At 41.3% G+C, this 25718-nt stretch overlaps 1 protein-coding gene across 1 annotated transcript in view; it reads right to left on the reverse strand.

Moving 5' to 3' along the window:
• Nucleotides 1-25718, reverse strand: part of LOC311144279 (netrin receptor UNC5C-like) — a gene marked incomplete at its 3' end in the record, with an annotated part of 327628 nt that overhangs the window by 145504 nt on the left and 156406 nt on the right. Inside the window, exon 4 of the mRNA XM_084180292.1 lies at nucleotides 24667-24770. Within this exon, the coding sequence (XP_084036418.1) occupies nucleotides 24667-24770 (104 nt within the window). The remainder of the gene's footprint in view (nucleotides 1-24666; nucleotides 24771-25718) is intronic.

Genomic DNA, 25718 nt, shown 5'->3' on the forward strand with positions numbered 1-25718 from the left:
CTGCCACAAAGAGAGAGACACCCTCCAAGACGTATCACCTATGATCAGCTTGGTATCCCTTCCTGCTACAGTATCCAGCCACAGCCACAGTTGTTCCCTGTCTACCCTGCACCAGGACTGGTTCCATGGCTGCCATCACTACAGCGATATTACCTTCAGCCACCCTACATGTATGGACTTCAGCAAACTTGAGGCTACAGAGTTGACATGTTTGACCATGGACTACTGACTGATTTCACAGACTTTCACGAGACAATTAGCAGACTATGCATATAGATCATTAAAACTGATGGACTGTTGACAATAGTATGAGAAAAGACTGCTTATGGACTGTTTATACAGCTGGTTAACAGATATGGACTGTGAATATAACTTCTTGGTTCTATTTGAACTGTGAACTTTGACCTCTGCTCAAGGACTAGCTTACAGAAGAGGATGTTCTACGTCCAGTGCTTATAGACTGTTTAAGAAGACAATGTTGGTAATGTTGGGACAACATTTATTTTGTCGGGGAGAGTGTGACAGGTTAAAGGACATATTCATAGCCTGTTATACACTAAAAAGTATTAGTAAGTTCATGGTATGTAAGGATCTTAAAATATCTAAGGTTAAAAAGATCATGCATTCAGTACTAGTTCATAGAGATTGATAAAATTCATAATTGTGTTAAAATCCGTCAAGTGTACAAAGGGTAAATATTGTAAGAGGAATGTGTAAACGTTATATTGACTACTTTATTTTGTGGTGCCTAATTTAAGGGTAAAAGTGTTCATCTGTGATCTACTAAATGCTCTTAATCTATGAGTTTGGGGCGGCAGGTAGCTTAGTGGTTAAGAACGTTGTGCCAGTAACCGAAAGGTTGCTGGTTCTAATCCCCGAGCCGACTAGGTGAAAAATCTGTCGATGTGCTCTTGAGCAAGGCACGTAACCCTAATTGCTCTGGATAAGAGCGTCTGCTAAATGACTAAAATGTAAATGCCTGAGATTGATTGCTCTGGTCTCCACCCAACTTTCTGGGGAAATCGCGGCCTTTTTCCTCATTATACTAAAGTTTTCATTGAGGAAACATAACTGCATCACTCTCGTGATTATTTCTCCCCTTTTTCAGGTATGTTATTGATATAAAACGAGTTAATTTGAATGTAATAACTTGCTAACATGTCAAGAGAGTTTAAGGTATGTGTTAGTAACATCTTGAGTAAGTTAGAGTTAAGTTGAAGAGAGTAATAGGTGCGTGTGTGAGTGAAACCTGCTCGGTTGCAGCGAAGAATAGCTTCATACTGAGAGTAGCTGCCATTTTATGTTAATTTTGAATGAACATGTGCGCTGTTAATAATATATTTTGGGGTTATTTGTATAATGTGTTTCGAATACTTTGTTGACATGGTTGAAAAATGTAGTTATGGGTTACTGAGCTAAAGCTACTTTGTGTTTGACAGTTATATTGAAACATTTGTATATGTTTTAGTGAATTATAGTTTATGCTGTTGTGACTTGAATAAGCTTTGTACCCTACAAAACTATCTATTTCCTGTAGATCTGTTGTTCTGTAAAATGTAGTATTTTTGTAAAAGGATTATACTAAAGTTTTCAGTGAGGAAACATAACTGCATCACTCTCGTGATTATTTCTCCCCTTTTTCAGGGGCGTAACATTAGCTAGCTAGCTAATGTTAGCTGGCTGGCTCGCTAGCTAACGTTACGTGTATGATCTTATTATTCGTATCTCAGAGCCATTTGCTTTGCTAGCTATAGGCTAATGTTAGCTTGCTAACATTGAAATTGGTTGGTTAGCTACTTGCAGATTCATGCAGGGTAGTAACGTCATGAGTTGGGATTATGGTTAATTGTTTAGCTAGCTAGCTAGCTTCATGTCTTAACAAAAGACTCCACTGTGAAAGTATCCATTTCAATAGCATTTCACTGCGACAACTGTTGATAGACATAGCTGGTAAATTCGCTCTGGCTATCTACTCTGATTTCAGAGCACTCTCATCTGAGTGTGCCTGAGCGCAGAATAACTGACAAATTACGAACACTCAACACCCGTTGAATATGGCCGGTGTCAGTAAAAGTTGGTAAAAAAGTGTAAATCGTTGTCAGCAGCACAGTTGCAGTCACCAACGCTCTGAAAAACATAAAAACAGCCTAACCAGCACTGCTAGTGCAAGTAAAATGGACAGTGAGCTGTTCTCTCATTTGTGTCTGGAAGTAGCTAGCCAACGTAAGCCAGTTAGCTTGGGTGCTTGACTGCTGTTGTTAGGACAGAACGCTCGGATCAACCCTTAGAGAGATGGGTGTAGCTAAAGCTTAAGAGGGTGTGAACGATGCTGAATGGGTGTAGACAAATAATAGCTCTCCAGTATGTACCAAAACATTTAAAGGTCATTTTCTCAAAAGTGAGGTTACAAGTTGATCAACTTTCAAAGCAGAATTACTTTCCCATTGTTTCTCAAATGCAGTGTATGATATACCATTTTGAAGCTCTGTGTCTCTGCTTTTATCCAATGTAAAAAACACAATTTCAAATGTTGCTACAAAGACCGAATCAAGGCGGTCGGTCACTATATGCTATTTGTATTTACATTTACATTACATTTACGTCATTTAGCAGACGGTCTTATCCAGAGCGACTTACAAATTGGTGCATTCACCTTATAGCCAGTGGGATAACCACTTTACAATATGTTTCTTGTCCACTACCATTGTCAAATATCTCCTGACATGAACTGAAGCTATGTCTCATATGCCCTCTCATCCACTGGCACATTGAATGTTTCCTCTCCAAGTACTGTGAGTAGACCTGTCAATTTTCTATCTAGTCAATCACATACAGTGCTTTTGGCAAACTCCAAGCAGGCTGTCATGTGCCTTTTACTGAGGAGTGGCTTCCATCTGGCCACTGTACCATAAAGGCCTGATTGGTGGAGTGCTGCAGAGATGGTTGTCCTTCTGGAAGGTTCTCTTCCACAGAGGAACCCTGGAGCTCTGTCAGAGTGACCATTGGGTTCTTGGTCAACTCCCTGACCAAGGCCCTTCTCCCCCGATTGCTCAGTTTAGCCAGGCGGCCAGCTCTAGGAAGAGTCTTGGTGGTTCCAAACTTCTTCCATTTAAGAATGATGGAGGCCACTGTGTTCTTGTGGACGTTCAATGCTGCACACCTTTTTTGGTACCTTTCCCCCGATCTGTGCCTCGACACAATCCTATCTCTGAGCTCTTTGGACAATTCCTTCGACCTCAAGGCTTGGTTTTTGCTCTGACATGCACTGTCAACTGTGGGACCTTTAATAGACAGGTGTCTGCCTTTCCAAATCATGTCCAATCAATTGAATTTACCACAGGTGGAATCTAATCGAGTTGCAGAAACATCTCAAGGATGATCAATGGAAACAGGATGCACCTGAGCTCAATTTCAAGTCTCATAGCAAAGGGTCTGAATCCTTATGTAAATAAGGTGTTTAATTATTATTTTTATCAAAAAATATCAAAAAAACGGTTTTCGCTTTGTCATTATAGGGGATTGTCATGATTTGCCTTCATGGGCTAAGGATCAAAGATGCCGGCTAGGCAAAGGTTTGAACACCCCCTTTCCTGGGGGCCAGTTTTATGACCAGTCGTAAATTACTTGCAGAAACTTTATTTTCCGTGCCATGCAGTATTGGGAGAGGGAATTTCCCTGTGAGACAAAGGAAGTCTTCCCGCCAAGACTCCAACATCCAAAAGTGGATAATGAAACAATATTCCTACTTAAAAGAACGCGGGAAATGGTTGGTGGCGACTTAAAGAACAATCATGTCAAATTCGTTACTATGTTGTGATATCATTAAAGCCGGTGGAACAACATAACTGTATTTCTGGGGGTGTACACTTCCCAGTTATGAGGTTTGCATCTAATTGTTGTGTAAAAAAAACAACACTCGATCCCACTGATGTCAACAACTACAGACCAGTATCCCTTCTTTCTTTTCTTTCCAAAACTATTGAGCATGCCGTCTTTAGCCAACTCTCTTGCTATCTCTCTCAGAATGACCTTCTTGATCCAAACCAGTCAGGTTTCAGAACTGGTCATTCAACTGAGACTGCTCTTCTCTGTGTCACGGAGGCTCTCCGCACTGCTAAAGCTAACTCTCTCTCCTCTGCTCTTGTCCTTCTAGACCTGTCTGCTGCCTTTGATACTGTGAACCATCAGATCCTCCTCTCCACCCTCTCCGAGCTGGGCATCTCCAGCGCGGCTCACTCCTGGATTGCGTCCTACCTGACCGGTCGCTCCTACCAAGTGGCGTGGCGAGAAGCTGTCTCCGCACCACGTGCTCTCACCACTGGTGTCCCCCAGGGCTCAGTTCTAGGCCCTCTCCTATTCTCCCTATACACCAAGTCACTTGGCTCTGTCATATCCTCACATGGCCTCTCCTATCATTGCTACGCTGACGATACACAACTAATCTTCTCCTTTCCCCCTTCTGATAACCAGGTGGCAAATCGCATCTCTGCATGTCTGGCAGACATATCAGTATGGATGACGGATCACCACCTCAAGCTGAACCTTGGCAAGACGGAGCTGCTCTTCCTCCCGGGGAAGGACTGCCCGTTCCATGATCTCGCCATCACGGTTGACAACTCAGTTGTGTCCTCCTCCCAGAGTGCGAAGAGCCTTGGCGTGACCCTGGACAACACCCTGTCGTTCTCCGCTAACATCAAGGCGGTGACCCGATCCTGCAGGTTCATGCTCTACAACATTCGGAGAGTACGACCCTGCCTTACACAGGAAGCGGCACAGGTCCTAATCCAGGCACTTGTCATCTCCCGTCTGGATTACTGCAACTCGCTGTTGGCTGGGCTCCCTGCCTGTGCCATTAAACCCCTACAACTCATCCAGAATGCCGCAGCCCGTCTGGTGTTCAACCTTCCCAAGTTCTCTCACGTCACCCCGCTCCTCCGCACACTCCACTGGCTTCCAGTTGAAGCTCGCATCTGTTACAAGACCATGGTGCTTGCCTATGGAGCTGTGAGGGGAACGGCACCTCTGTACCTTCAGGCTCTGATCAGTCCCTACACCCAAACGAGGGCATTGCGTTCATCCACCTCTGGCCTGCTGGCTCCCCTTCCTCTGCGGAAGCATAGTTCCCGCTCAGCCCAGTCAAAACTGTTCGCTGCTCTGGCACCCCAATGGTGGAACAAGCTCCCTCACGACGCCAGGACAGCGGAGTCACTCACCACCTTCCGGAGACATTTGAAACCCCACCTCTTTAAGGAATACCTGGGATAGGATAAAGTAATCCTTCTACCCCCCCGCCCCACCCCCCCCCCCTAAAAAAAATAAAGAAAAAAAAATAAAGAAAAACAAAACAAACAAAACAATTTGTAAAGTGGTTATCCCACTGGCTATAGGGTGAATGCACCAATTTGTAAGTCGCTCTGGATAAGAGCGTCTGCTAAATGACGTAAATGTAAATGTAAATGTAAAATGAATGTGATTTTAGCATTCTAGATGAGATGATTGTTTTCCATATTGATTTGTTCTCAGTCAGTGGCCACGCCCAGATGAGCACAAACATGATGGAACGCCCCCTTTACCCCGAGTGCATAAAAAGCCTTGTGACGAAATTCACCTCAGACCAGGAAGCCCCACGGCTTAAAATGGTTGACACTCTACCTGTATGTGTTTGTATTGTGATATTATTTAGTTAGTTAGTAAATAAATTATTAAGCCAATTTGTGTATTGCTGATTTGTCAATAAGGTTAGAGTTCTTGCAGGTTCAAGGATTATTCTACGTTCAGAATGAGATTGATAAGAGGTAATTATTTATATAATATTTATATATATATATATACAGTAGGGAAAAAAAATATTTAGTCAGCCACCAATTGTGCAAGTTCTCCCACTTAAAAAGATGAGAGAGGCCTGTAATTTTCATCATAGGTACACATCAACTATGACAGACAAATTGAGAAGAAAAAAATCCAGAAAATCACATTGTAGGATTTTTTATGAATTTATTTGCAAATTATGGTGGAAAATAAGTAATAAGTCACCTACAAACAAGCAAGATTTCTGGCTCTCACAGACCTGTAACTTCTTCTTTAAGAGGCTCCTCTGTCCTCCACTCGTTACCTGTATTAATGGCACCTGTTTGAACTTGTTATCAGTATAAAAGACACCTGTCCACAACCTCAAACAGTCACACTCCAAACTCCACTATGGCCAAGACCAAAGAGCTGTCAAAGGACACCAGAAACAAAATTGTAGACCTGCACCAGGCTGGGAAGACTGAATCTGCAATAGGTAAGCAGCTTGGTTTGAAGAAATCAACTGTGGGAGCAATTATTAGGAAATGGAAGACATACAAGACCACTGATAATCTCCCTCGATCTGGGGCTCCACGCAAGATCTCACCCTGTGGGGTCAAAATGATCACAAGAACGGTGAGCAAAAATCCCAGAACCACACGGGGGGACCTAGTGAATGACCTGCAGAGAGCTGGGACCAAAGTAACAAAGCCTACCATCAGTAACACACTACGCCGCCAGGGACTCAAATCCTGCAGTGCCAGAAGTGTCCCCCTGCTTAAGCCAGTATATGTCCAGGCCCGTCTGAAGTTTGCTAGAGTGCATTTGGATGATCCAGAAGAGGATTGGGAGAATGTCATATGGTCAGAGGAAACCAAAATAGAACTTTTTGGTAAAAACTCAACTCGTCATGTTTGGAGGACAAAGAATGCTGAGTTGCATCCAAAGAACACCATACCTACTGTGAAGCATGGGGGTGGAAACATCATGCTTTGGGGCTGTTTTTCTGCAAAGGGACCAGGACGACTGATCCGTGTAAAGGAAAGAATGAATGGGGCCATGTATCGTGAGATTTTGAGTGAAAACCTCCTTCCATCAGCAAGGGCATTGAAGATGAAACGTGGCTGGGTATTTCAGCATGACAATGATCCCAGACATACCGCCCGGGCAATGAAGGAGTGGCTTCGTAAGAAGCATTTCAAGGTCCTGGAGTGGCCTAGCCAGTCTCCAGATCTCAACCCCATAGAAAATCTTTGGAGGGAGTTTTGCCCAGCGACAGCCCCAAAACATCACTGCTCTAGAGGAGATCTGCATGGAGAAATGGGCCAAAATACCAGCAACAGTGTGTGAAAACCTTGTGAAGACTTACAGAAAACGTTTGACCTGTGTCATTGCCAACAAAGGGTATATAACAAAGCATTGAAAACTTTTGTTATTGACCAAATACTTATTTTCCACCATAATATGCAAATAAATTCATAAAAAATCTTACAATGTGATTTTCTGGATTTTTTTTCCTCATTTTGTCTGTCATAGTTGACGTGTACCTATGATGAAAATTACAGGCCTCTCTCTTCTTTTTAAGTGGGAGAACGTGCACAATTGGTGGCTGACTAAATACTTTTTTCCCCCACTGTATGTGACTGTTATCGATATATAACATATATCTTCTAAGAGTTTAATTCGGGAGATGGTAACTTATTAAACAACTTCTTCCGTGGTGCCACAAATTCCTAATTAGTTAATTGTTACATGATTAATTTAATCGAGTGACAATTAAACATAGTTAGTTGATTCGATAAATAACAGTCACCACACATCATGGGCGGTGTGTTCAATAGGGCGATATGGGCGACGCACTGCCAAACGGGAAAAGGAAGGGATTTTTTTTCTAATCAATTATATCATGGCAACAGTAGTTCAGTGTTCACGTCTGATCTGCCAGCCACTAAATGTCCAATCAGGCTAAAGTCGTGCTTCAAATGTCCCCGCCCGTTTTGGGGCGATTTCAGTCAGGTTGAAAATCGCCCAGAAGTCTCTCATGGCCTCTAATGTAAAATATTTTTTTTTCAAATTTCTGAGCTTTCAATACATTCCCTATGGGTGTCTGAGGGCTTGCACTTACGCGCTTTCGTCATACGTAACGTAACGTAACCATGAACGGCAGACAGCAACGCTTGGACAGCGACTGGTGTAACCGACATGCACCATCTTTCAGAAAAGATTAAGAAAAATGAGCTGTCAAAGACCCACATTGATAGCTGTTTGAGATTGTCTGCTTTGGTGAGAGTGAATATTGCCACTCAACTGGATGAGGGATACAGGCTAGCTGTCCGCCGCCACAACGATGAGGTTAGCAACAGCAGAGTCGTGAACACTGTCTACGAGAATCGAGACGACCTCATAGAATGTTTTGAAGCCATCCGGACGGGTTCATTGGGTTCATTTGACCAGCCCACCGTACCAGAAGCTACAGAATAAGGACATCGATGCTGTCTTTATCAAACGTGCCCTCGACAGCTTCGCAAGCAGTGTGCAGGCCATAAGGTAAGATAAAGATTAAACAATATCATTCGATCTTTCTCAAAGCAGAGCTTTATTTGAAAATGTATGCATGAAAGGAGACTGCATTTGTGTTTGAAATTACATTATTGTCATTATATATGGCCAGTGGTGTAATCTATCTTATTTTATATACTATGTGTACTGTACAGTGGTGCTCATAAGTGTATGAACACATTCTAAAGCTGACTAAAAAGAGGAATAAAAAAATAAAAAAATCATCTTTTGGAAATTGATCTTAATGACTTAATTAAAAAAGTTGGAAAATCCAACCTTTAAGGACACCAATTTTCTTTTCTTTTTTATTCCTCTTTTTAGTCAACTTTAGCATGGGATCATAAGCTTATGAGCACCACTGTATACTGTGCTGAACATCCAGGCTATGTGAGACACAAAGGCTAACTTAAACACTAAAGACTTTATGCATCCCTGCCCATTTTAAGTGGAACTGAAGTATTTGTACTATACATGGATACATTGCATATACCTGTGCATCACATAGACAACAATACTGTACAAAGCCAACAAACACATTGGTCTGTTTGCCTTCAGGGACTCCTCTCAACAGCAGCTGCAAGAAGCAACAGGAGCCAAAAGACCCAGAACAGCTTTGAGAGAAGAGGAGAAGCAGAGGCTGTCTGAAGAGGTCTGCAACACCATCCTGGATCACACCAAAGAAAGGTTCTCTTTCTCTGGCCACCTTGTGAGTGCTACCTTACTGCAAGCAGACATGTTTGAAAGGTACTGCCATTCAAAAAAATAAAAAATCTGTTCATGTTCATTTTTACAAATCTATACAATTGGCCAGAATATGGTTGTTCATATTTACAAATCTATACAATTGGCCAGAATATGGTTGTTCATTTTTACAAAGCCATACATATTGTTTATGCAGTGTTGAGGAATGTGAAAGAACACCCTTGATTATTTTTACTGTGATAACTTATTTTGCTTTTGTAAGCCAACACTTTTGAGATCAGTCAATAAATGCTTCTGGTATTGACTTATATGCTGCCCCTGTCTTCATGTTGTTGCTGGACATATCTTTTTAAAAATGTGTGTAGGTCACCTAAATCATCAGAAAAATTGCCCCTCCTGAGAATTTTTTCAGGAGCCGCCACTGCCACACATTAAAGTAAGTCACGTCACGACATATTGGAGCCCCCGTGCGAAGAATCTAAGATAGAATGAGGCCTTACTGTTGAATTTAGTTTATATGAATTGTGCAGCACATTACGTTATACTCCCAGGTTACGTTATACACCAGTAGAGCCGTAGGCAGGATTTGTTGTTGAGGTGTGTGTTTCCATTTGAACAAGATACTAGAGGTTGCCTCCGGTGTTGTATATCTGACGTAAAGTCAGTGTGTAGGGTGAATTACTGAATGCTACGGGCCAGGACATATTGGGCCGGCCAATTTAGGTATTCTCAGATATAGTCCCGTTGGGCCAAAGGGGTACTATTTCTGTCTCTCGCGTCTCAGGAGCGAGTTGACTCGGTCAGTATTAATTTCTAGAGCGAGGACATAGGGCCAGCAATGATAGAAATTTGGATAGATATATTAGTTGACCGGGCCGGAGTTATTATCTATCTGCCTATCGCGCTTCAGTAGCGTGGGTAGGCCATAGGCGTATCTCTTATGTTTCCGCGCGTTCCGGTAATATAGTGCTAGCAAAGAGAATGCCGAACGTCACTAGTAAACCCCTTCCCGTAGTGTATGGGATCCTGTTGTGTTCTTAAAACAAGTATAAGAAAGGTTAGCTGTGCACTAGATACTAAGCTAACAAAGGGAGAGCAGCCATTTTGTTTTTCCTGTGTCACGTTGAAATTCCCGTCTTCCCTCTGTACTCCTGTTAGAGTTCAGTTTTCTGCGATCAGTGACCCCTAATGGTGAAGAATCGCAAGTAAAATATATATATATATATATATTTTTTTTTTTTACATTTATTCTATGTGAGGGCAAAATGTGTTCTTATAGTGTGTAACTACGGGTTAATCTCAACACTCATGATGATCACAACTGACTGGATATCATTGTCTCATTCAATTTAATAAGTGAAATTGCCGAACATACCTTTTCAGGTTGATCATTTGGATAAGATCCAAATTGATTTGGTTCAACAAAGGAGACACTAACTTTTCCATATTAAACTTCACGTCCAACTCCCACATTATTGATGCAGTAGTGATGGTTCATTAACGTCTATAAATAGATTAAAATATTTTTTGCAGCTTCCAACAACTCAAAACCCAAACTTAAAAAATAAATAAATAAATAATAATAATGTGCAAGCTATCGGAGAGGGGGGATCCCCACTCCCCCGCTAATTAGTGAACCCACACCCATAAAAGGATTGATCGCTGACCTCGGCAGCGATGCCAACCCTAACTATGCCATTAGCGGGAAAACAGCAGAAATTGCGACAAACGCTCTCCAAAATCAACCATCAGGTGCAGGCCTTGTAAAGGCTCTCTCCAGTTTAGCCCTGATGTATCGCCATCAGAGATTGGCATCGGTCCAATACCACAGTGCACAGCTGAAGCACGAGCAATAAATTATTGATATGAAGGGACAGGTGGAGAGAACCGGGAAACTAATGACAAAAGCAGATGAGGAATACATTCCGTTAACCGAGGAACTGCGTTTGAAAACGGAACAATTAAAAGTAATTGCAAAAACGTATAATGACGAACGAGCACAAACTCTTCAACAAAATCGTCTTCTACAGGAACAACTTGATTTAGCCAAAACTAAATACGATGAAGTCCACGCCAAACTAGAAACATCTGTCGAGTTATCTACAAACAGGAGCGTGCAATTTGATAACATACATGCAGTTTTGATGAATGTTACCCAAAGCAATAATATTCTAGTCCAAATGCTGCACACCAAAGACGATCAGTTAATGAACACAATGACCAAGTTGAATGACAAATCAGCGAAACTCGTTGAAGCCGCTGACCAAATGAATGATGTGAGAATTCAGGTGATGAAGATGGAAATATTGATTTCTAAGCAAGTGGAGGAAATTTCACCACTGAATCTCTCGCTCCGTACTCAAGCCCTCTACCTGCAAACCATGTCAGATAAGTATGAGGCTGAACGGAGCAAGTGCGACACTCATGTGTCTGAAATAAGTACACGTGACAAGGTTAATTTTTCTCCAACAGCAACACGTGCAAAACGACTACGCTAAACTTGCCACAGCTTTGAAAATAGAATTCAGTGGTTCTGCGACTCGAAACACGACAGCATGCTGGCTAACACTGTCAAGCAAGCTCGGAATGAACACCCACAAGCTTACTATCATAGGCTTCGTTCAGCTTACTTTGGCCTGCTCACTGAAACCAGAATGGAAGAGCTATTACTATTCAAACAAATGTTTCTGTCGAACATGTATCCCACCTTCATTAACTACTTGGGCCCTACAGCCCACGTTGGTTTGCCAATCTCAGAACTCAGAGAGCTTGCGAGCACAGCTTTTGAGGCATCAAAAGTGCGCAGCGCTAAGAGCCGTGACATCTCGGTTTTGGAGTTTGAACAGGAGCACTCACTCCAGTTAGAGGGTGCATTATCAGGTATTGAAGCATCAAGAGATGACGCACAACAACGGTTTCTACCCGAAACCACGATATCAATACCCACCACGGTTGAAATAACTGTAAAGTACGTCACCAGCGAAACGACTACCACTACAATTGACCGAATCGCTACGTTCCTGCATCCAATCCAACCAAAGTGTCAGAGCACAAGGATAACAAGGGTGAAAAAGGGTTCAATGACGACAGAAGCATACAGCAATACTCGCTAAAAGCTCTGCTAAGAGAAATAAAGAACCGGAAATAATTTGATAAACAGGAAAAAGACAAGTCACTATGACTAGGCGTGGAATTGCCGGACAACAGGTCCGCCAGAATTAACACCCTTAGCAAGGACGTTAACAGTCAAATTACTCCCGCTCTCACTCGAGACCCTATCCAGGGCCCGCTCAATCAAGACACAAGCCCACGAGCTTTGTCTATTGTCTCTGATACAAATGTTGTGAAGAAAAAGGTCAAGCACATCGCAAGAGCCAATTCCACTCGAAACCCGATAAATCAATCTGTTTCCACCATGAAGAGAAATTACACATCACGTCTTTACGAACGACCACTCCACTTTGTGGGGAAGACCACAAACGCGACTCAAACAGACCATACCTGGAAACAGTCCTGGAGGACTGTTTAACCTGTCATGCGCTAATTGATTCGGGCTCGACAATATCGCTCATCTCTCAAACGTTTATTCAGTAATCTCAAAAGGGCTTTGAACCCAGCTAAACATTTGTTGAAAACAGAACGATGCGATACTTCACTTCGAGGTTTGACCCAGACTACCTCGACTCTCACAATGCGACTCATGCTGAAACTTCACTTCAAAGATGTATCGCTTGTTCACCCTGTGTGTGTTACCAGCCTCGAAAGTGAACCCCTGCTACTTGGAGTAGACTTGATGGATCGGTTGATCCCACTGATGGATTGGAAGACCAACCAAGTATGGTCACAGGCAACCATGCCGTCTCCACTGACCATACTGTCATCTCCTACCGCTGACCGCTGACAGTCATCCACAAAGAGCATCTATCAAAAGAACCCTTTTCGAAAAAGATGTCTCTAAACTTATCTGTGAAGCATCTGACCGAAGGAGATATTGCGATCTCTCGTCACATTCAATCAGCAAACCGGATTGACCAGTCCTTTCATGATTTCAAGCCAGCAGTCTCTGTGAATGAGCCACTTCACTCCCCATTTGGAGTCATGCGATACTGTAGCTGAGATTAACTTCTCTTGTCCTAAGGAATAAAAGCATCGACGTGCAGAGTGTACTCTGCTTCCAATGTTACATTTTCCGCTTTGAGGGGGACTGAAACCCCTTACAATGAAACTAACGGCGTAAGACCCGCAACTGACCCGATGATTCACACTGGTGAAATACTGTGCCATATCGCAGAAAGATATCCTCGTCTCAGTTCGCAGGTACTGGAACGGTCGCCATACACGGACGCTGTGGTGACTGACAGGCCACGACATCCACTGAGCGTTTTCAAGAACAAACACCAGGAGATTTGGTTGAATGGTTACAGCCAATCTACTAACCACGTGGCTGCTGACAACTCGTACAAAGGGTCCGACCTTTTCGATTGTGCCTCGGACACCAACACCCACCACTGGTGGGGGAGTCATAATACACAAAGGGGGGAAATACTAGCCTAGACACATGATGAGCCTCGTCAAGGCCGGTGGGGGGGGGGGGGGTAGAGACAACGAGCAACACTTTACAAGACTGCCAGAGCAGGAAACAAATCTAGTTGTAAACTTCCCCATGACAACATAGAGGAGCGGACAAGCCCCTCGACGGGGATAACCTTAGAACACATCTGAGATATCACTGAGGTGTACCACACTGGTCGTAAAGGAAGTCCAGTGGACTTTTCACCTTTTCACCAGTTTCAACTACAATGCAACTAGTAAAATGCTCATGTATTCCGGTAGGATAACATTTCAGAATAAATTGGTAGGATAACTGGTCCCCTTGGGTACCAGTACCAATTCCAGCAACAGTCAGTCCAGACAATCAGTAAGAAGGTTAGAGACCTAACAAGTCAAATTGCCCTTGACAACAGCGACAGAGGAGTTAGTAGTCACTCAGATTGCAACACGTGGAAGGGAATCTCCCAAAACACTCTTCTGATGGTTAACACACATACCACTAATAAATAGAACCCTCCATTCAGGAGGAATAATATTAGAAGTCATGAACCATGATCACACCGCGTACGACTGATTCAGTGCTTATAGAGTACTTCAGTCATGAGGTTAGCTACTCCATGGATAACATAGTTATGAAATAGACTCCTTCATACGTATCGCCACTACAATGGTGTAAGACACTGACCTGTAGTAAAACCACTACAGGTTCCCTCTGCACCAATTCTTACTGACCTCCAGGCATTGATATGAAAATTATCTGATAAAGTCAGACTCATTCTGAACAGGTTGGAGCCTACCAGGATACTTGGTTTTCTTTCCCTTGGCATGCGTGCTTGTGTAAGCATAAACGCACATGTACAATGGAACATTCAATGAGGATTTATGCTAGGATCACTTAAGGGTCCGAGTAAAACACCAGCCTTGGTAAAGTTACATTTACCCTGAGTCCTTTGATTCTCCAGCTACCGTACTCACCAGTTTCTCCCCAGAAGTCCATAGGTCATCCCTGTAGACTGTCCGAAGCTAGTGCCTTACAAACTGTAGACTTATCATTTAGGATAGTGCCTAAGCAACACACCACTAAGTAGGAAAACCCTTGACATGACATTAGAGACAATGCCATGATAGAGTCATTTAGCCAAGACCGTGGACGTATATAGAATACAGTCCAATTAGATGATTAAGGTGTGGTAACTACATTTTGTATCTCCTTTTGTTTACACTTTTATTCATTTTGTTTCATTTTCTCTGACACGAAGTGATAGAGCCATAAACAAGTTCCCCATACAACCATCAGTTAGTGCCACAACGCCTCTCATTTGGGAAATACATTTAATTATGTATTTTTTGAGTGTGTGTGTGCGTGTGTTGTTAACAACATCTGCCTAAGTTACTGCCCAGATCTACCAGCATGAATGACCGGACGATGGGTCCAGAATGGCGATGCCAAACCAGGATGCCCGCTGCCCATTCTTGTGGTGGACCGCTCCGTTGGAAGAAAGCCTACCAGAGTAAACCACAATAGGACGACCGCAATGGCGATCCCCAACCAGGACATCCCCTGGCCATTCTTGTTGTGGCCTGCAGCTTGCAGAGATCCTCCGAAGGTAAACCACCAGAGGAGAACCGCAACGATGATCCACAACCAAGACATCCCGTGGTCATTTTTATGGTGGGTTGCAACTTCCAGAATAATACCAAGATTGAACCACCAGAGGGGGACTGTCATGACTGTCATGGAATGAGGATCAAAGATGGTAAGTATTATGATTACTGTGAGCGTAGTCTCCAATGTAACCACGATAGTTTGAATCTCTCTCTCCCTTCCACTCTGACCCTCCTTCTACCCAAGCATTCATGCTATTGTTAGTCCAGTATCGTATCTGAAGATTATGCCTTTGTTAAATGTTTTTCATGAAGAAATGGAATGTTGTTTGTGTTAGTATCAAGAGGGAATGTTTTGGGTGTGACGTCAAATACAGCAGACCGGAAGTGTCTTGTAGACAGGGGAGACTGGGGATTGGCCAGAAGAGGGAGCTTCATTGTTTATAAATAGGGGGGTTAAACGAAGAAGAAGGGAGAACGAGCAGCTATTCTGAGGCGTCGCTCTCCGGGTGTCATGTCACCTGTCATTTATGCTGTAACCTCGTGATTTTAATAAAAGCCTCTAACACGATGCAGCATAGACGGACTCTTTGTTGACAGCAATAATGGCCACCATTCACCCGATATGACATAATGGCGCCCAACGTGGGGCTGGGTTTGCGTCTCTTCCTTGTTTCAGTCAACCGCCAGGCTAACTCGCTTTGAAGCATGGCCAAAAAGGGTGAGTGTTTCTTACCGCTTCTGAGTTTGTTAGATTGGATACGACTTGTGTACACTGGAGAGATGTACCATACGACCTTGCCTCGGGTGGCGTTGTTGCTGTCGACTAGAGTCTGCTAAAATGTTATTCCATTGGTAACGGTTGGCAATGGATTGGTAGTGAATAAAGGCAGATATACGTATACATATTTAGGGCATTGTGAATCTGGAAAGACCCCCAGGGGGGGCGACTCGCAGGAGTGGGCTACAAATCCGGGCAAAGTATTAGACTTGGTCAGGTTGGTTCTGGGAACCATGAGGTGAACGATTGTATCTATGTTATACTCCTCCTATAAGCCGACGGGAGATATGTTGGGGGTAACCGCTCGATATGATATTCATCATTCAAGGCAGCATAAAGTTAGGCGGAGATATGGATAATGATTTGGGCACAATGCAGGATATTTATTGGCGTAGTAGGCCGCAGTTAGCTAGAGGCTAAGGCTAATGTTAATGCTAAATGGGAGTGTGTTTCATGCTACATGGTACATCGTGGCTAAGGCTAATGCTAATTGTGTTGTGTGCTACATGCTAATGTATCCTTAGACTCCATTGCGATGGATTAAAGTCTCTTAAATTTGTCTCTGTGTTTAAGTCAGGTTATATGTTTTGTGAGCGCTGTTAAATGTTGTTTGACTATAAGGGGGAAACGGGAGTTACAGCTGGACTGTTATTCTGTCTGTTTGGGGAGGGAGTAGAAAATCTTCCTTCCACGGTGAAAAGGGATTTTTGAATGGCTGTGCGCATGCGTTTAATTTTGCGACACTACACTACAGAAAGGGGGAGTTTATGGCACGAGATTAGGACACGTTTTGGTTTACGGCACTAAACTACAACACGAGGGTATTGTAAAACTACAAAACAAAATGGTGGGTTAAGGTCATAGGTCCCATTTCGTGTTACCCTGCAAGGGGGAAATGGACACAGACAAAGAGATATTGGGACACGAGTATTCTAGTTGTTATATCGGCGATGGTTAAAGATGAAACTTGTTTTGTGACCTATTGAATTTATACATTAAATATATGTTGGCGAAGTATAATGAATTGAATTAAATGACGGATTAAAATAAAATAAAAATGTTTTTGAGCGATCTATTTAGTTCTGATTTTAGTCTTAGAGTGAATAATGTAGAACGAACGAATATTGAATGGTTGGAAATACTCAGTGATTGCATTAACTACTAAAAGCTGTTTCTGTGTCTTTGTTCCATTGTCATGAGAGACAGGAGAGAGGAGGGGCTAACGTGTGACTGACGTGCGTTACGTGACAAGGTGTGACGAGGCAGAGGATCAGATATCAGGCTAGTGCACAAAATCATCCGTTACAAAATATTTGATGACAATTTCACATAGGCTTGGCAAATGATTCATTAAAAAATTGCATTTTGGATGCTCTGTGTATCACTGGGGTTTGATGGGAGTTGTGTTGGGAATCAAGGATTGACATTATTCTGTAAATTTAAGATAATTAGACGCTGATAGAGCAAGGGTTTATGGTAATTATAGAGCAAGGGGTTAGAGGCTTTGTTTTTGGGGGATTGCTTTGAAGTTGACTAACTTCATTTACTTGCATTTGATGGGTTGTGGTAATATAGCCACCACTAATGGATAAATTGGTGGCATAGGATATAGGAATAAAAATTGGTTTTAATTATTCAGGATTTTTAATTGATGTAAAAAAAAAAAAATGATTCTTTTTTTCTTTTTTTCTTTTGGAGTTGTTAGTTTTATATTAATAATTAGAGGGGGGGAAGCCATAGGCTATACAGTCTAAAATAAGATAATTCATAATAAAGGAATATAAAAGAGTAGTTACAATGGGGAGAAAGGACAGCAAGGCTAGAGGAAGGTGATTACACCGATTGATATAGGGGAAAAATAGTAATCCTTTAACTAAAGTAGTGTTAGAAAGTAGTGTTAGAAAAACTAATGGCAGAAGTTAGTACACCTTTCTCACATACGGATTCAGCAAAAAGTACAGCTAAGGGATGTTTATCCTCAGCTTTCAGTGATCATCCAGCAGGGTGATTGTTACATCAGAGATGAAGACGAATAATAGATAGAGGACAAGCAGAAACGACGATGAAGATAAATCCAGAACTCCAGAAGGAAGAAAATGTGATGTATGGAAGAGAAGAGTGAGGTTAAAGAAGACGAGGATGATGAAGATGAGAGTGATGATGAAGAGGTCATGCATGGGTGGATATGACTCTGTGATCAGAAGGAAGTTGGCAAGAGGAAAAAGAAGAAGGATACACGAGATTTGATCTCTGATGGAAGTTGAAGATGAAGAAAGCGATGAAGATTTGGAGATTAAAGGTGCTTTATGTTCAAGAGGATTTTATCCTACAATGACTAGCAAAGAAGAAATAGAGATATAGACCGATGCTTATCATGCCTGGATAAAGCAAATAGTTTAGAAGTAACACAGCTGAAGATACAGAAGAGGAGAAACTGCTGAGAAAAGGATCCCAAGAATTGGAGAAGAAGAAAGAACAGGACGAAGAAACTCTGAAAACTCAATCATACAACGGGTGGAGAAGATAAGTTTTGGTTATGAAGAATCAGAGTGAACCAAATCAACAATCACTGTTACAGCTTCAACTGAACAATATCAAATGCAATTGTAGCCAAGGGGGGTACCAAATGTTCCATATCCAAAGCCAGTTTTTGGACAGACACAGAATTGAAGAGGACGAGAAGACTTAGAAGAAGGAGGAAGATTTCAGCTACACTTCCAGCAACTTTCAGGAGACTGTTATAATTGTGGACAGATTGGGTACTTTACCTGTGATGAAAATGCGTCAGGAGGAAACAACAGAGGAAGATAAAGGAGCAAGTGAAGATCACCTGTTAGTGCCTAGAAGATCCGGAAGGGGGGTATCAGCTGAGAGCATCGATTAGAGAAGAAGAGAAAATAGCTAACAGTTGAAACAACCGACCATTAGAAGTGATAGTGAATAGGGGAAAACTTATCTGGGTTCAGCCTAAAGAGGTTAAACATCTCACTAATTGATAACTAATTAGGATAGGGATTTGAGGTAGTAAAACAGTTAATTACTCTTAAGGTACTAATATTAGAAGATACTGTTATTGCAGTGTTGGGAAGAGATGCATTGTTTAAATTGAATTGTACAATAAGATGTACACTAGACGACTGTCTATTAGACAATCTGTCTGAAAAGTTAAAAGGGGTGACTGTTTATTCTGGGTGACATTCTTACACTAAGAGATTTCAGGCTAGGCTAAAAGGTGTTTAGTCGTTTTGCCAAGTCTGTGTGTAATGAGTCAGAAGCAGGTGGGGAACTTTCCTAATCACATATTCCAAAAATTTGGTGGAAAGGGATGTTGTGAATAAATCAGTGGAACAAGTTTAAATGTTAGGAGGAAAATATTAGATTAAAATAAGTTAGGAGGACTAGGTTGAAGGAACTCTAAGACAGTAAGCTAAGTTTCAAAGTTAGTAGTGAGAGAGAGAGAGAACAGTAGTGAAGGACATTTTAAAGTTTAGTGGGAAGATATGGTAGGAGGTTAGATCGGTTAGGGGCAGATGCATTGAGAAAGTATGTGTTGCTGAATGATAAGAGAAGATTGAGGGTGATTGAGTATCTATAGTTACAATTCCCAGCAGGGAGATCAAGGTAATTATAGGTGTATTTTTTATAATCAAAAGTTTGAAAGTCAGGAATTAGAGATAGGACTGAGAGTGGGAAAAAGTGACACTAGTGGTGATAGATGGAAGTACAAGCAGAGACAACTTTTCTTTGGGGAAAACTAGAAGCAACAATAAGGACATTAACACTTCAGTCTATTATAACAACAGTGAGAAGCAATTTAACTCTTTCAACATTGATAGTTATTAAAGCCATAAATATATCGCATTTGATTATAAGGGAACCAATACAGCACCAATTTTAGGGGAAGAATACTTATTAGGGTTAGGATGGGGACGTTCCTCCCATATGGAGAGATAATTATGGAGAATAAGTATTGTTATCAGGACCAGATGTAGAAGTGGTGTCCCCTAGTCAAAGGAGGGATAGTGTGTACAACGATATGAAGTGGAAGAGGTTAGGAGTGACTGTTCACTTATTTGGCGTAGTGTTACAGAGAAAGGTCAGGGAGAATAGAAGTATACTTATCTAGTGCAAGCATTAGAATTTGTTCCGGTTAAGAATTATTGGTTAAAAGGCTATGTAATTCGTAAAGTGACGCTTATGATGTAAGATTTCAAATCTGTTGAAGTTTCACAGTCACCAAGGGAGTTCAGGAAGAATATGTTACAGGAGTCACTCCAACAGTAGATAATACACATAGGATATTGGTAACTTTGCCACTAGAAATAATTAAGGTCAATTAAGTCAACTACTTTAATGGTAACTTTGGAAGGGATTAATGATACGATGGCACTAGCAAATGTAGGGAGTATGACATCGACAACAACTTTTCTGAAATTAAATGGGGAATTTTAGACTCATGGGTTTTGTTACGGATGGAGAGTGCTGTCAATGATAGTACGAATAGGGTTAAAATAGGAGAGCAGATAGTAGTAGAGAGAATATAGATTCATCATGGAGGACAGGATGAGGTCTTTGATTTTAATGACAGACAGGGAGAGGTATCTGATCAGTACCGCTCGTTCTTCTGTTGTGGAAGTTAGAGATAGATTAACTCATTCTGTAAGATCAGTGAGGAATCTTGAGGGTCCATGTCTGTTGAGAATTCCAGCACCAAACATGTTAGACGGTCGCGCGGCCTCTATCAGGTATGGGTCAGTCTTATGCTTTGTCATGACTGTGGTATCAGCAACAGTCATTGACAGATAAAATAATGTCGTTGTCAGAACAGTGGTTTAAGCCTAGGTTTAAGTGTTCTTGGTTAAATGAATTACCCTATGGGAATTGTTAAATGGGAAAGGAAAATCAGGTAACAACGGAACCCTGAAGTATTCAGGTGAAACATTGCGGGCTAAAAGTTGTTTTTGTTCTAATAAAACATATGAGGTAAAGGGTATGTTTATGGGAATATCAGATTGTGATGATTATATGATGACTTTGGATAAGCATGACCTTAAGGGTAGTAATGAGAAATATAAGGTTACTTTTTAATATACCAGGTAGTAAGAAGAGCAGGACTTTGATGGTTAAACGATTAGCTTTTGACTGACAATGTGACTATTGGGAATTTTAGAGATATTTGGTGGGTTTGTGATGATAAAACGTATATATTCTTACCCTATGGATGGATAGGATGTTGTTAATGTCAACGTTGAAGCTTCCATATGAGGCTTTTACTATTAAAAGAGGAGTAGCACCGAACACAGATCAATCTGAAACTAGAGTTCAAAATAGGATGAAAAGGGACATGTCATAGGCTTCAAGCCTATCATTGAAGGATAAGTCTAAGGGAGAAGGGGGGACTTTATTCATGGTATGGTGTAACATTTGGGAAGATCATATTGATAAATATTAGTTATACTTTGAGTCCAGATAGTTCAGATAATATCACTGGGGTTATAGATGCATTGAAGGAAATAAGGGATGCATTTGGAAGACTTGGTTGCAAGATCAGTTAGGCCAGTAGGGGCAGTGATGGGTTACATTTTAATGGCAGCTTTGATAGCACTGTGAATTTGTTACTTACCTTTGAGAAAGTTATGATATTGAGATAGGTTGGAGAGTGATGCCTGGAGACAACACTCAGATGCCGGTGTTGACTGTTCCTGATCTGGAGGAAGATGGATGGACTACTGATGGATAAATATCATTTTTTTTAATGAGTTTATTATTTTTCATTTTTATTTCCAATATTAGGGTGATTTGTAGTATGATTTATGAATAAAAGGGGGGAATAGGTTTATGTGATTCATACATCATTTATATATCATTTTTAAATTCTTAGGTGAAATTGAGGTTTAATTTGAAAATGTTGTTTTGCAAAAGATACTGTTTGGTCGTTTCTTTTCTTTTCTTCCAGAAGCATTTGGGGAACATATGGAGATTGAAATACTCAAACAGGGACAATATGAAAAGACAATATGAAGGGACAATATGACTGGAGGAGATGAAACAAGGAGGGTGTGGCCGATTCCATCATCAACAATCCATTGGAAGAGGAGACTACGGGGAGATGAAGTGTAGTGGACTACATTCCAGTGTTTGCAATGAAATATAGACATGTGTAATACATAATTGTGTCATATTTTTAGGTATTAAGTTTTGTAGAATGATGTTTGATGTTATTGAATACATGTGAGGATCTTAGATGTTTTTGTTTATTTCGGTGAATACTTAGGGACAGAAAGTCTAGGCAGGGAGAGTTCCACGGTAAGGTCCAATGGGTTGACCAGCCTTACAATGGATGTTATTGGATAGGATTTTGTTTGCAGGGGCTTACATGTGTATTTAATTGCATCATAGTTTCAAGTGCATTTACATGGGTTATGAGGTTATCTGGAGTACCGAAGGTGGTTGCCTGGGGCAGAGGGACCGTGAGAGAATTTTACTGTCTTGATTGATGGATGGATATCTGAAAAGATGGCTGCCGGACAGTTTTTCGCTCTTACACTCCATAAAGATTTGTTCATGTGTCATAGTAATGTATTCACACTTCATAAACAGTTATTTCATAGAAAGGTATTTACACTCTAGAGGAGAATGTTTTTGGTTTAATGTTAAAGATACTCAATAAGATAAATTGTTACTAGTCATAATCCTATTCTGTTTGTTTTCGAGACGTTTAGTTCGTCTCGAAGGGGGGAATATCGTATCTGAAGATTATGCCTTTGTTAAATGTTTTTCATGAAGAAATGGAATGTTGTTTGTGTTAGTATCAAGAGGGAATGTTTTGGGTGTGACGTCAAATACAACAGACCGGAAGTGTCTTGTAGACAGGGGAGACTGGGGATTGGCCAGAAGAGGGAGCTTCATTGTTTATAAATAGGGGGGTTAAACGAAGAAGAAGGGAGAACGAGCAGCTATTCTGAGGCGTCGCTCTCCGGGTGTCATGTCACCTGTCATTTATGCTGTAACCTCGTGATTTTAATAAAAGCCTCTAACACGATGCAGCATAGACGGACTCTTTGTTGACAGCAATAATGGCCACCATTCACCCGATACGACACCAGTCCACTAGGGACCTGTTTTCATTGTATTACGTTAGTAATCAATAACCTGTGTGTGTTTGTATTGTGTTATTATTTAGTTAGTTAGTAAATAAATACTTAAGCCAATTTGTGTATTGCTGATTCATCAATAAGGTTAGGGTTCTTGCAGGTTCAAGGATTATGCGACGTTCAGAATGAGACTGATAAGAGGTAATTATTTAATAAGTGACTGTTATCGATATATAACATATCTTCTAAGAGTTTAATTCGGGAGATGGTAACTTCTTCCATGGTGCCCCAAATTCCTATTGAGTTAATTGCACATGAATAATTTAATCGAGTGACAATTAAACATAGTTGTTGATTCTATAAATAACAGTCACCATACATTAAAGTAAGACACGTCACGACAGTATTATGTGTAGATTGAAGAAGAAAAAAACAAACAATTTAATCAATGTCAGAATAAGGCTGTAAAGTAACAAAATGTGGAAAAAGGTAAGGGGTCTGAATACTTTCCATATGCACTGTACACAAACACAATTACATTATTACACACCAATGATTTTACTCCTTGCTTGGACTAGCTCATTCTTAGGTCTTTTGTCTAACTGTGTAGTTTGTTTTGTTATTGTTTTTTGTCTTCCAAGTCAAATCCTGTCCTGCCCTGAGTGGAAGAGTTGAGCTGTTCTCCAAAACCATCCATCCATGATGAGCCTGTCCTGCACTGAAGCGTCTGAATACCTCAACCCCTGTCCTGCACTGAAGTCAAGCATCTGAACACCTCAACTCATGTCTCATACCGTCATTCATATTCCCCATAATATTGTACTATAAAATATATTTATTAAATGTTTTAGGTAAATATAATTTGACGGTTTTTGAAAAACGCTTTGTCGTCTCCGTGCGGTCCGCACCTATACTGTGAGTCTCCCATCCTCCTCAATTTTTCAAGTCACCAGCCTCCACTGGTGCAAACTATATACACTTCCTAGTGTTAAAATACTATATGAGGTATTATTGCATAACACTGAAAGTGTAAATTCCCTAACACTGATAAAGTGTAAGACCATCAGCACTAAGCACAGTCTTAATTTAACACTCAAAGTGTGGACCCGTATAGACACTGGTCAGAGTTTATTTAACACTAGAGAATTTGCTGTGCACGATGGCACATTGGTAGTAGTCAGTGACAAATATCAAGGCAGGGCTTATTTAAAACCCTGAATGGGAGACCAAATGGATAGCTGTAGATAGATCTAATTTCCAGTAGGAGGTGCTGCCCAGCCTATTGTTTTTGTTGTTGTTGTTGATAGTGGTTATAACATTGAAGATCTGACGTTGTTTTAAAAGTACAAATTCAATATATTTTATTCAAGGTTTGTGTATGTTGAAAATTGGTTACCATGATGACATAATTCTGTGGTTGAAATTTCCCCCTTAAAACAACAGTTTATTTTGATGACTTTATGCAAATACAATGTATTTTCCACATAGATTCCACGTCACGATTCATCGACAAATTACTTTGAAACAACATTGATTCAACCAGTTTCTGCCCAGTACGAGTGAATGTTCCTACAACGTGATAAATACCTCTGCAGCAGGAATGCCCTCAGGTGGGCGGCACTGCAGAAGCACTTCCTGTTCTAGTGACACCTCCTTCCCCAGTGGCTCATGGTCAAATGTTTTCTTGAGATCTGGAGGGAAAACAAAGCAAAACATTTATTGAGCAATCATGATCAAATATGAAGTGTGCCCCAATCCATCTGGCTCAAAGGACCATCAAAAGTAGGCTAAGGATCATATAAGAGTATTAAAGGTAATATACAATTAGAGCAAACATTCTAACTGTGATTCTAACTGTAAGTCATGCTGGATAAGAGCATCTGCTAAATGACTAAAATGTGAAAAGGTAAATGTAACAAACACACATATCTCAGAAGTACATACACTATATATACAAAAGTATGTGGACACCCCTTCAAATGAGTGGATTAGACTATTTCAGATGCACCCATTGCTGACAAGTGTATAAAATCGAGCACACAGCCATGCAATCTCCATAGACAAAGATTGGCAGTAGAATGGCCTTACTGAAGAGCTCAGTGACTTTCAACGTGGCACCGTCATAGGATGCCACCTTACCAACAAGTCAGTTCGTAAAATTTCTGCTAGAGCTGCCCTGGTCAACTGTAACTGCTGATATTATGAAGTGGAAACGTCTAGTAGCAACAACGGCTCAGACGCAAAGTGGTAGGCCCCAAAAGCTCACAAAACGAGACTGCCCCGGTCAACTGTAACTTCTGTTATTGTGAAGTGGAAACGTCTAGTAGCAACAACGGCTCAGCCGCAAAGTGGTAGGCCACAAAAGCTCACAAAACGAGACCGCCGAGTGCTGAAGCACGTAGCGGGTAAAAATCGTCTATCCTCAGTTCACTCACTACCGAGTTCCAAACTTCCTCTGGAAGCAACGTCAGCACAATAACTGTTTGTCGGGAGCTTCATGAAATGGGTTTCCATGGCCAAGCAGCCACACACAAGCCTAAGATCACCATCTGCAATGCCAAGCGTCGCCCGAGTGCATAGTGCCAACTGTAAAGTTTGGTGGAGGAGGAATAATGGTCTAGGGCTGTTTTTCATGGTTC

Source organism: Coregonus lavaretus, assembly GCF_964263955.1.
Source record: "Coregonus lavaretus genome assembly, chromosome: 17".
NCBI classification, from domain to species: domain Eukaryota; kingdom Metazoa; phylum Chordata; class Actinopteri; order Salmoniformes; family Salmonidae; genus Coregonus; species Coregonus lavaretus.